Source organism: Diabrotica virgifera, chromosome 7 (genome assembly GCF_917563875.1).
Source record: "Diabrotica virgifera virgifera chromosome 7, PGI_DIABVI_V3a".
NCBI classification, from domain to species: Eukaryota; Metazoa; Arthropoda; class Insecta; order Coleoptera; family Chrysomelidae; genus Diabrotica; species Diabrotica virgifera.
Window position 1 is genome coordinate 218,624,678 of NC_065449.1, and position 13,920 is coordinate 218,638,597.

A 13,920-nucleotide genomic window follows, 5' to 3' on the forward strand; every position below is an offset into this window, starting at 1 on the left:
ATTCTTTCCTTTATGAATCTTCTAGTTATAACACAAAAAGAGATATACGGTAAGTGAAAAAAACTTGTTTTCTTGGTGCATGCTCAAATCAGTGTATTTAACTTAAAATAACAGAGAAACGGTCGATTTTAGGTGTATAATGCTACCAATAACTTTTGTTGTGCTTGAAAAGACCTATAAATTAAGCAATATTAAATGTCGATTACATTCAAACTATGCGAGATAAACTGTAAAAAATTTGATGACTAACGTATTTTAAGAAAAAAAAAATGAGAAGTATATTTAACCCCTCGTCCACAAGAATTTAAATTCATCGTTTTCCTTCTACAATACATTTTGCTATAGTGTTATTTTTATGTTCAAAAAGTTGGGCGGGTTTAAAATGAATGGTTTTTGAAAAAAATAAGATCAAATTATTGAGCGCATTTTTAAATTTTCTTAAAAATCGTCCTATTTTTCCATGTAACTCGAAAATGATAAGAGATGCCAAAAAAAAGATGCCATACAAAAATGTAGGTTTCTTCTAGATAAACATTTTGATTTTATTTTTTATAACAGTATCTCTTATCATTTTCAAGTTACATGGAGAAAAAGGAAGATTTTTAAGAAAATTTAAATATGCGCTCCAAAATTTGATCGTATTTTCTTCAAAAACCATTCATTTTAAACCCGCTCAACTTTTGAACATAAAAATAACACTGTAGTAAAATGTATTGTAGAAGGAAAACGATGCATTTAAATTCTTGTGGATGAGAGGTTAAATATACTTCTCAATTTTTTTCTTAAAATTCGTTAGTCATCAATTTTTTGCAGCATATCTCGCTTAGTGTGAATGTAATAGACATTTAATATTGCATATTTGAAAGGACTTTTCAAGCACAATAAAAGGTACTGGTATCATTATACATATACCTAAAATCGACCGTTTCTCTGTTATTTCAAGTTGAATACACTGATTTAAGCATGCACCAAAAAAACAAACTCTTTTTACCTACCATATCTCTTTTTGTGTTATAACTAGAAGATTGAAGAAGGAACAAATCTCGTTGATTTTTTATGAGCTACAAAAATGTTTTATATAATTTTTTTAGTTAGATGCATTGTTTTTAAGGTATAACTCAAAAAGTATTGAGTTTTCGAAAAAAAAATTATAGAACAGTTTTTGCTTAGAATTAGGTTCTCTAGCAACTTCCGTAGTTGTTTAACCAAAAAATTTTCTACCCCCGAGAAGGGGTGGGAACCGCCCCCAAGACAAAAGCACACAGGTGTGCGTCCGTGTGGGTAAGTCATATACACGACTAATTCAACATATCCCGAGCAAAATCCGCTTCCATTTTTCCGACTATAATATGCTAGTTTCATTTACTTTACGGAATGCATTGAGGATGAGCTGAATCAGATCGAAAACGTTTGTTTTTACAACATTTGGACTATACTTTTAAGAAAGTTTTAATAATAAAATTGTATACCATCATACAAACTGAAGTTTTTACTTCTATGTAAATTTTTATAACTATGGTATAAAGCCAGCTACAGCGATTTCCCCTTTAATTTGTAATTTAACTTCTGTTAGTTACTATACTGTGTCAAATTCTTTCTCTAAATAGACAAAATAATACAGTTCTTATGTACCGAGACAATTTTATACCCCACCCAACAATATTAACCAATAGTTGATTCACATTATTTGTATCTTCTTCTTCTTCTTACGGTACCTTAAGGGCGTTGGCCATTACATTTGTCCATTTAATATTATTTGCAGCCGCCCAGAATTATTTTGTTTATTTGCTTATACAGGGTGTTTCATTGGGAAACGGAAATACTTGAATGGTGAGTAGAGGTCACTGATGCAGCTCTAGTAATACTACATTTATTGCCTCACCGATGTGTATAGTATAACCGAGTTAAAGGGTGTTTTATCGATTTTGCCCATTTTTTATGGACCCATAACTTTAGAACACCTTGTAGATTTTTTGATATCTGGTACACGTACGTCTCATTTAGAACTCAAACCATCTCACTACTAATCACAAGAAATATCCAGGTCCGGACTAAAAAAATATAAATTCTTTGTGACCTTAAAAGAATACCCCGTATATTAAAATTTTCAAAATTTGTTTGCATATTTAGAAAGAGCACAAAAAACTAAGTTTAGTAGTTCGCATCAATTTTTTGGCCAGACAATTTAATGACTTTAATTTTGAAATTTTATTGAAATTTTTAAGAAATCTGAGATTAAAAAGCAGGTATTAATAAATTTAATAATGAATTATCAAAGTAAATTACTAAATCCTGATTTTAATAATACATAATTCATTATTATTTACTACATTGGAACGACCTATTTAGTAATCACAAGAAAATTCCAGGTCCGGATTTAAAAAAAATATATAAAGTACTAATAACCTTCAAACAACACCCTGTATATTGAAATTTTCAAAATCTGTATGAACATAAAGAGCACAAAAGCTAAGATTAATAGCTCGCTTCAATTTTTTGCGCAGATAATTTAATGACATTACTTTTGAAATATATCGAGATTTTTGTTATGAGTTCAGAGTTCTTAAAAATTTCGAGATGATTTCAAAATTAAAGTTATTCAATTGTCTGCACAAAAATGGAAGCAAACCATTAAACTTAGTTTTTTATTCTGGTTTCAAATGTGGATGCAGATTTTTAAAATTTCAATATACAATGTGTTTTTTCAAGGTCACAATAATTAGGTACTTTATATTTTTTTGTTATTCCAGAACTGGATTTTTGTTGCGATCAGTATGTATGTTATAAGTAATGATTATTTTTAAAATGAGTATTTAGTCATTTACTTTGATATTATTATTAAAAGTTAATAATACCTGATTTTTAATCTCAGCGCTGTAAAAAATTTCAACATATTTAATTTCCAAATTAAATTTTTGCGCAAAAGTGAAAGCGAACCAATAAACTCTTTTTTTGTGCTTTTTCAAATGTTCAAACGGATTTTGAAAATTTGAATGTAGAGGGTGTTGTTTCAAGATCACAATTACTTTATGTTTTTTTTTTGTTTATCCGGACCTGGATTTTCCTTGCGATTATTAAATGGGTCGTTCCAATGTAGTAAATAATTATGTATTATTATTAAATTGAGTATTTGTTTATTAACTTTAAAGATTTATTATTAAAAGTTAAAATAATACCTGCCTTTTAATCTGAAGATTTCTTAAAAGTTTCAATAAAATTTTAAAATTAAAGTCATTAAATTGTCTGGCTGACAGATTGAAGCCAACCATTAAACTTATTTTTTGTGCTCTTTTCAAATATGCAAACGAATTTTGAAAATTTCAATATAAAGGGTGTTATTTTAAGGTCACAATGAATTTATAATTTTTTTTAGTCCGAACCTGAATTTTTCTTGTTATTAAAAGCTAGATGGTTTGAGTTCTAAATGGGACATAATTTCGGGTGATTCGAAAGTTGTGGGTCCAGAAAGAAATGGGTAGAATCGATAAAACAGCCTGTAACTCGGTTGTAAACATTGATGAGGCAATAAATGTAGTACATCTGGAACCGCCTCAGTGACCTCTATTCACTATTCAAGTATTTACGTATCAGAATGAAACACCCTGTATTCAAGTAATCATAATTTTTAAGGTTTTGTCCAAAATATTCCTGTTGCCAGGCAGGGTACAACGGCCTCCTTTATTCAGATGGACTTTGGATGGACCCAAGTTTTTTTGACCCGTAGAACACGAATTCTTTGGGTAACAGTTGATCCGGATGTCGATAAGATTGTTATAAACAAAGAACTTGTTTTGGGCCATTCTAAGCAAAAAATGTTCTTACAAGTTTTTCCGTAGGATGCATAGTTTTCGAGATAAACGCAGTTGAACTTTCAAAAAATCAAAAAATTTCAATTTTTGAACCCGAATAGCTCTTGATTAAAAAATAAGATAGCAATTCTGCTTACCGCATCTGAAAGTTTAAGTAAAAGTATACCGGTTTTGAGTATTTTCATTGCTAAAAATTAATTTTTTTAATGTCAAACGAAGCTATAAACAAATAGTGTTTCCCGTACCTAATGCATGCTACTATAAATTGCCTGTTTGTAGGTGTGCCTACCCGTTCAATTTTAAATGGGAAATGCATTGAAAACATCACTCAAGCACTATATGTTTGTAGTTTTGTTTAACAATAAAAACATTAATTTTTAGCAATGCAAATAATCAAAACCGATTTAATTTGTCTAGAACTTTCAAATGCGGTAAGCAGAATTGCTATTATATTTTCTAATCAAGAATTATTCGGGTTCAAAAATTGCAATTTTTCGATTTTTTTAAAGTTCAACCGCGTTTATCGCGAAAACTATGCATCCTACGAAAAAGCTTCTAAGAATGACTTAGAATTTAGAATGTTGAGAATGACCCAAAGAATACAAAAAAATGTTTTGTTTTGCGAAAAATTGCTATTATGGAATTCCTCAAGTTCTTTATTTATAACAATCTTATCGACAACCGGATCAACTGTTACCCAAAAAATTCGTGTTCTACGGGTCAAAACTTCTTCTTCTTTCTCGAAACTCCTTATGCCCCTCAGGGACGTCGGAGGTTTCATTCATCTTCTATCCATCTCTTCCATTTCTTGCGGTCCTTTGCTAACTCTTTCATTTGTTGATGTGTTTTTCCTTTTTCCTGTCAAATTTCTATAATCTGATCGATCCATCTCTTCATTGGCCTCCCTTTCCTTCTTTTACCATATCTTTTCGATTCCATCACCTGCTTTGGTAGTCTTCCCTGGTCCATTCTGTTAATGTGTCCATACTATTTTAATTTTCTTTTTTGTATCTTGGTTATTATCGATTCCTGTTTCAGGCTTTGTCTAATATCTTCACTTCTTATTCTGTCCAATTTCTTTTTTCCTGCTATTTTTCTTAGCTGCTTCATCTCCTCTGAGTTAATTGTACTGTCTATTTTGGCATTGTTTACCCATGTCTCACTTGCATATATTAAGGTTGGTACAGAGATTGCGTTGTATACCTTCAGTTTTATTTCTTTATCTATTTATTCCTTTCCAAATATTGTTTTATTTAGTGCATAGTAGATCTTATTTGCTTTTTTCGCTCTGTATGAGATTTCTTGATCTATCTTTCCATCCTCTGATATTATTACTCCAAGGTATTCAAACGTCGAGACTGTTTCTATTATTTCGTTTTTGCACCTAAATATCGTTTGTTTTATTTCTTCCCTTTTCTTTTGGGTTACTATCATGGTCTTCGTTTTCTTTACATTTACCTCCATTTTCAAATTTTATATTTCCTCCACCAAGATATCGATTAATTTTTGCATTTTCTCTTTATGGTCTGCTATTATTACTAAGTCATCTGCATATAGCAATCCCTCCATTCTCAGTGGTACTAAATTCCTGTACCCTATTATTGACTGTAATTGCCTTGACCTTCTTTTAGCGCTCTTCATTACTCTATCCATTACTAATATAAACAAAACTGGGCTGAGACTGTCCCCTTGTTTTATTCCTCTCCTTAGGTTTATTATTGGCGATCTGTTTCCGTTTATTTGTACTTTAGCAAGTACGTTTCTATATGTACTCTTTACCACGCTTACTATCTTTTGCGGGATTTGCAGATCTTCCATTACTGACCAAATTACTTCTCTATTTATAGAATGAAAAGCAGCTTTAATATCTATAAACGTAATATATGTCTTCTCCTATTTCGTTTTTCCTTTCAATTATATTTCTCAGTATGTATATATTATCTGTTGTTCCTCTTTTTTTTCTAAAAGCCGCTTGTTCTTCTTCTAGTTTTCCTTCCAGTTCTTTCCTGAGCTTCCTTTCTATTATCCCGGTGTAGACTTTATATGCCACTGATGATAAGCATATAGCCCTTTAGTTATCACATTCATCTTAATCTCCTTTCTTGTGTATTGGTATCAATAAATTTTCTTCCCAGTCTTCCGGTATCTTTTCTGTTCTCCATGCTTCCTTCATTATCTCCAGTAGCCAAAGCTTGCCTCGTTCTCCCACGTACTTCATCATCTCCGGATCTATGTCATCGGCACCTCCCGCTTTTCCAATCTTTATTCTTGCCAATCCTTCTTCAATATCTTTGATATGAATTTCGTTTACTCGATTGTCTCTATCCACTTCTCTTGCCTGCTGTCCTCTCTCCTCATTTTGTTAGTTACTTGCCTCGAATTTTTCTTTATAGTGCTTATTCCATATGGTTAGTATGTCTTGTATGTTTGTTTTCAATTCATTTCGCTCATTTCTAATTCCTCTTATTTGTTTTCTTTTTGTTCCTTTCATGCTTCTTATTTTATTCCAAAACTGTTTATTGTTATTCCCAAAACCTTCGTTCAATTCTTCACCGAATTCCTTCCAGCTCTTCTTCTTCGCATCTTTTACTAGTTCTTTCACTATATTTCTCTGTCTTCTGTATTCGTCTCGGTCTTGCTCTTCATTTGTGTTTATGTATCGCTTCCACATTTCTTTCTTCTTTTTTACAGCTTGCTTTATTTCCTTATTCCACCATCCAGTTCTTTTATTATTCTTCCCATTCTTTCTTATTCCACATACTTGTTTTGCAGTGTTCCATAACGTGTCTCTCAATTTTTTCCATCTCTCTTCCTTATTACATATTTTTCATCTTATGTATTGCTATTCTTGTGTATTGAGGACTCTCTATTATTTCCATTAGTTTCATGTTTATCTCTGCTGTCACTAGTCTGTGTTGGGTACCGAGTTCGGCTTCGTTCTCTGTTTTTATATTTTGTATCGTTAGTTCTGCGTCTCGAGGATATACTATGTAGTCAATTATGGTTCTCGCAACGGGTCAAAACACATAACAAAAATTTGGGTAAGTCCATCTGAATAAAGGAGGCTGTTGTACCCCCCTGGCGACAGTACTAAAACTGTGATTGACCAAATTTTATTATATTTCCAGGAACTGGCTTCTCGTGTACTTTATGACCTACTTTTATGTTATTGAAATTATGGGTACAGAGGACTGCACGGAACACTACAACAAAGAAGAAATTAAAGAGCTAATACCGGATGATTATGATTACTTTGATCCATATCGTCCAAAGTCGATTTCTTGGAAAAATGTAGAAATTGTCACCGGAGTGGACATAAGTTGCAAAAATGTCAAATTACCTTTACATTATATCGTGAAAAATTCTTGTAATGACTGCAAACAAACACTTACAATTTTGTCATCAAATCTATCTGAAATACCCAATTCGCCTTTTGTAAATATTAAAAATATCTCAAAACTTGTATTAAAACATTTAGATATTTTTAAGCTTTCTTCTGATGCTTTTAATGAACTGTCGTTAGTGGAAATTAATCTGTCAAATAATCGTTTATCTGAGATTAACCTTACGGTTTTTAATTGGTTAGCTAATCTAGAAATTCTCGATTTATCTTTTAATCAAATATCAACTATAAAAAACTATTCTTTTGGTGGGGTGATAAATTTAAAAACACTAAATTTGTCACACAATAATTTATTGACATTTTCTTATAAAGTTTTTAATCCCAAGATGCACCCGATGGATACACTTGATTTAAGTTTTAATGAAATAACACACTTCACAGTAGATATCAAAATTAAGATGAAGAGTCTATTTTTAAATAATAATGAGCTGAAAGAAATACTAAACTTGTGTCCAAATCTATTTGCCACCGTTAGTTTAAAAGACAACCATTTAAAAAATCTTTCCTCAACTTTTTGCACCTCAAAATTTAATGAGATAGCTTCTTTTGATGTCAGTTGTAATAATATTAGTAGCATAGATGATTTTTATTTTGGAGAAGCTTTTAAGCTGAAATCACTAAACTTAAACCATAATAATCTGAGTTCACTGTCACCGGGAGTATTCTACAATATGTCAAATTTAGAATATTTAAATATTTCATACAATAATCTAGAAGATTTTAAGTTTGGTACATTTGATAGTTTAAATAATTTAGAAATTTTAGATATTTCAAATAACAATTTACATACTATAAGTACTTCTTTACATTCTTTGAAGAACGTACACCAATTTTTCATACATAATAATCATGTTCAAGATATAAATCCCGATCAACTTAAAAGATATTTTCCAAATTTAAGGCAACTATTATTTGATAGTACTAATCTATCTTGTGACCACGTTCTTAATATTGTTCGACAACTCAAATCATCTGGTATTGAAATATTACACAATAATTTAGAAAATATCACCAACACTCACGGAGTCTCTTGTTTAGATTCACCAGAGGTTGATCTCGTACCAGAAACCCTAAATAAAACAGAGAATGAGACCCTGAAAGGTTATTTGGACGAACTAAAAAAAAGTATTTTTTACAAGATGCTTGAACAAATCTATTCTTCAGATAAAGCAAAAAATGTCGGGTATTCAAGAAACGTAAGTTCAGATAAATCATTAATTGACAAATATTTAGAAGACAATATAAGAAATACACAAAATTTCAACAATTATTTTAGGGATTTTATAGAAAATCAGAAAAAATTAAGTCATTCTCAGGAGACATTAGTATACACTGAAATTGGTGGATATAATAAAATCGTAACAGTTCTTTCGGTTATTACTGCATTGTTATGTTTGATAGCTCTACTTATTGGCTATGTTTTATTTAAAAATAATAATTCAAGAGCATCAAATGTAGCAGAACACGTAGAGCTAGTACATAATTGATCTGAGTATCCTTTTGACTATGTAGAGATATTAAGAATATTTTTTATGTTATATTGATTATATTGTTAGGTTTATTATATTGGTTTATGTAGTAGCATGATACTATGACAAGAAGATAAATCAACGCGCATGATGGTCTTGCATCCTTATCGCTCACTGTGACGTAAACCAGAGACAACTTTCCTGGCGGCAAGTTGAATTCTTTATTTGTGTTCATGTTTATTCCTGTTAATGCAATAGTTATCTCTCACGTGTTGCTTCAAAACGTATTAAATGAGATTTTTTTTATTCGTTTATGTAGTAAGAACTTTTATATTATATAGTTATATAAATTTTGTTGTGAAAACGGACAGTTTACTGTGTTAATATCACCTAATTTGCCAAAAATTAAAATAATAAAAAAAATAAAACACACACAAACACATTAAAAATGCCACAAATGATTTCTGAACATTAATTGTCGGAAAATTTTTTAACTAAATATATTTTCTGAAAATAAAATTATATAATAAATATACTTACAATCATAAAATGTATAAAAAAAAATAAAAAAATAAAAGTTTCTATTGGGATTCGAACCAACTTATCAGCGCGGTTGGTATTGGCGTTGTATTGGGGTTCATTCGCATGAAACGCTTCGTCACGGAGACAACGTTTCAATATGTGCGAAGATCGACTAACTAAACGGATTAAACTTTTGACATTTTGGTATTACATAAATCAAATTATTTTGATTTTGAATTGAAATGATTTAGAATTGAAAAAATACAACAAAACATAGAGTAAGAAAACAATATATTAGGTGAATATTGATAGAAATTTTGATGGTAATCAAATTATGTAAATAAAAGTATTACATACTATGTATTTTGGTAGGTTCAAATAGGTAGGTACCTATGATACATTTACAATTATTACGTACCTGTTGCTTTAAAAACTATTTAAAAGTCACTACAATTATAAACTTTTTTGTTTCTGTCCTCACAACAATAAAACTAATATATTATACATTTGTTTACCTTCATATTGAACAATTATTTATTATTGACAGATCATTTCAACACCCCATCAGAGCCCGTATAACGACTAATACCATACTGTCGGTGTGCGCATGCGCGCAGATCAATATAAATTCACCCTCAATCTCAATCGCGCCTAAAGAAGTATAACTTAAAAAAACATGTAAGTATTTTGATTTTATACACAATTTAACGACAGACAAAATGTTTCTATAGATACTAATCGCCATTTTAATAGAAGTCTGAATTTGAAGTAACACTTTATTTTTGATAGCTCCATAGGTAAATAACTCATTTTGGATGTATTTTTTACTACGAATATGGTAGTGAAATGTGTTCTTTATATATTTAACTTTTATTACAGAGAAAACACAAATGAACTACAACCTGAAATGTGAAATGTGTTAGATCAGATTGCAACACAAGCAATAAAAGAAACTTGACACAAAATTTAAGGATAACGCTACTCAAACCATAATGTAAGAGAAAAAACCTATTTTTAAAATCTACAAATTTACATAATACATATTTGTTATGATCTACTTAAAAATTATTTAATTTCAGTGAAAACGACATAGTCAAAAAAGCCATGGAACAAATAAAGAATTTGCAATCTGAAAATAAAAGATTGAAGGAACTTCTTAGTAGGAAGAAGGAGAAAAAAAGTACAGTTGAAAGAATTTTTACTAAAGGGTAGTTAAAAAAATTAAAAACTAAAAAACAAATTAAGTGGTCAATTGAAGATATTGCTTCAGCAATTTCTTTGCACGCTGCAGGGGCAAGGTCCTATCGTTTATTAAGAAAAAGAGGCTACCCCCTTCCAGCTGTAGGAACGTTAAGACAATGGGATTCCGGATTCTAACGATAAATCGTTTATTTGGGTAAACCACGTTTCTGAGTGTGGTTTACTAAAACCAACCCTGGAATTTGTAACTAAATGTAGTGAACCGGAACATATTTTTCGTACTTATAATCGCAGTACATTAAAAATTTGTAAACATTATCGGAAAAACCTATTAGAAGCCGCAAAACAAGTAAATCTGTGAGGACGTAAAATTACCCTTTTTTTTAGATGTAAAATGTATTTTAAAATAAGGATGCTAAATAAAAGTATTAAAGGTAATTATAATATCCGCAAGAGAAAAATCATAAAAATTGTCAAATAATATCATAAATAAATAAATAAAAATAAATAATATTCATAAACTCTGAAGTATGACACGCTTTTCGTTTATTTTTCAAATTATTTACGTTTTACCGGCTTTGTATAATATTTAATTTATGTCTTATAGATTTATTTATTTTGTTTGTAATGTACACAATCAAATCGTAGATTCATATATTTCTACATAAAGTAACTAGTTATGAATTCTTAGTGCAACATATGGCATCAAGGGCCACTCACCATTAACAGTTCAAGTTTCAAGTTATTTATTTATAGTAATGAAACAGCGTTGCCATATGATTCATCGTCAAAATAAGATTCACACAACTTCCCTGGTTTAGTCTCGCAGTGACGTCATGCGCCAGTCGATTGAATTTAGAATTGCAAGTGTGCATATCTTCCTGTCATAGTATCATGATGTAGTAGGATTAGTATTTGCATAGTTGTATACGTAAAAAGGACACTAATCGTTATTTATGTATTAAGAGCGAAAATTGATACGACATTATTGCTTGAGAGTAATAGCTGCCGCGCGACGCGAAGCGGAGAGCGGTAATTACTCCAATCTCATGTTCCCTTAATTGACATGCCTCTTCTATACGCACATTAAAATGTAAAGGGAACAGTATACATCCCTGTTGCACCTTGTCTTATCCTTTTAGATTTTTGTTGGTCTACTCGTATATAGTATTGTATTATTATTCTTTCTGATATCTGTATAAATTGCTAACGATTCTCACATACTGTTCATCTATTCCGTAAAATGTTTGAAAAGCTGCTTTTCTTTCGGGAAGGCCTTCTCAAAGTTAATTAGTCATAGGAGAACGTCGCTGTTTACATATCAACAGTTCACTTATTATTATTTGAGTGTTTTTATAGCAAATAATGCCTCCCTAGTGCCAAAGCCTATTATAAATCCCAGTTGGTTTGCTGTTATTCTATTGTCTAGTTTCTAGTTTATTGTAGATGCGGTGATGTATCACACGTAAGAAGACAACATAGTTTATCTAGCTGATCATTCGATATTCTTCAAATTTCATTGCGTTGGATTTTTTGAGTATTGGGACGAACACAGATATTAGCCATTCTCTTGGAGTTTTCCCAGTATCGTAAATCTAATTGAATAATTCAACTATATATCGTTGTGGTTCTTTTCTGGTAGTATTTTCTGTAGGTGTTTCATCCAGCGCTATGATTTTTTATGCGTTTTAGTGTTTTGTCAATTTTTGCTTTGGTAGATTTAGTTTTTCCATTTGGTTCTGTTGTCCCCAATTTTCGTCAAAAAGCTGTTTAATGTTACTTTTTATTTGATTCTTCTAATAGTAGGGTTCATCTATTAGTAGGTTCATCTATTAGTAGGTTCATCTATTAGTAGTATGCTAAATTTGCAGTTACTTGAACGTTATGGGCACATACTGGATTGTGAAGATTAGGTCCTAAAACCCAAAAAAGTTAAGTTAAGTTTTTCATTTTAGTTGGGACTTTCCCCTTTTAATTTAATTTTCCATTTACAGTCGTTTTTTCCGATTATGGTTCTACACTCTCCGTGGAGGAGTCATGTTGGTTATCATTCGATAGATTTTTGAAATATATTGAAAACGTATTTTTTAGTTTTTTGATTTGACGTTTATTTCGAGAAATATTCGCTTTTTTTAAACTTTGTGGCTCACCCATTTCCTTACTTCCCGTTCAAATCGTCAGATTTTTTAAAAATACACTTAACTTACCTTATCTTAATCTGACGATTTCGAATTTTTCTAAGGATAGATTTTTTTCGGACCCCACTTAACGATCTCCTCTGTATTAAGAGTTCGTATAAAATTCACGCTTGGGCTCCCTACATATTATAAGTAAAGTTATTTATTGTGTTTTTAGTGAAATCTCCCGTACTTTTATAGTTGTTTTTTAGATAAGAAAAAATCTAGACCAGTGGTTCTCAATATTTTTGAGTCATATACCACAAAAGACTTTTTATTATTTTTGGTACCATCTAACTGAAATACCTACCAGCTAGGTAATCTAATTGAATATAATAGTGGTAGTGATTTTGGCTGTTTCTGAGTTTTATGTACTACCGCAAATAATGATATGTACCACCAGTGGACATGTACCACAATTTGAGAACCGCTGATATAGACCCAATGTGAAAAACTTGTAAAATTAAAATTAAATCAAACCATCTTTGCACAGTTTATTTTCCTTCCATCCTGTTCCCTTCTACAATTTTGTTTAAGGTCGTAGGCGCAAAATTTCGCGCCAACGTGATTTAAATGCATTTATTTTTTCGAATACTTAGAAACTAATAAGTATTTTTTTAAACTTAAACGCCCAATGAAATATTGCATTATTACCGTGGGCCAAAAGTTCCTGAAAATTTCAATAATGTTTCAGTGGCGAATCTAGACGTTTGCCTTTGGGTGGGGAAATTTGCCTGGGGGGCAGTGGCGTAGCTAGGGTGGGGCGGAGGGGCGGTCCGCCCCGGGTGTCACCCGCTCGGGGGTGACTATCGAAAGACCCGATCACAAAAAAATAAATCGTTAATTTGTAACTTTAGCCACTTTACAATCAAAATACAATTCGATATTATTTTGTGAACACACGAAGCCGAGAAAAGTCGAGGTTAAAGAGGCATTTCTTGGATTTTTACCCGTTGAAAGGAAAAAAGCACTTGATCTAAGTAACGAAATTCTCAAGAATCTTGAAATTGAGGATTTAGATTATTATGAAGCGCCTTTCAAAGGGATAAGATAATGATGCTCTTATAAGCTGCATACATAGAGGAATACAAACTAGTATTAAAGCGTAAGAGCAAAATGTCGCGCCATTTTTTTGCGCCAAAAACTCCTAAAAAACTAATAAGTATTTTTGGAAAATTTACACGCAGAATGAAAGATTGTATTATTACCGAGGGCCGAAAGTTCGTGAAATCTTCTATATGTTTATTTGCATAAGTTACAGGGGTGAAAAAAAGAGAAAAAGTGTGATTTTTAATTTTAAATATCTTATTCAAAGGAAACTTTTTGGTTAGTCTGAAGGA

At 31.1% G+C, this 13,920-nt stretch overlaps 1 protein-coding gene across 1 annotated transcript; it reads left to right on the forward strand.

The window, feature by feature from the left end:
- Positions 1-6,674: 6,674 nt before the first annotated feature.
- LOC114333198 (toll-like receptor 3) lies at positions 6,675-13,063 on the forward strand. Its single transcript, XM_050655917.1, has one exon. It carries the CDS (start codon positions 6,960-6,962, stop codon positions 8,697-8,699), a length of 1,740 nt encoding a protein of 579 aa, XP_050511874.1. The 5' UTR covers positions 6,675-6,959; the 3' UTR covers positions 8,700-13,063.
- The last annotated feature ends 857 nt before the right edge of the window (positions 13,064-13,920 follow it).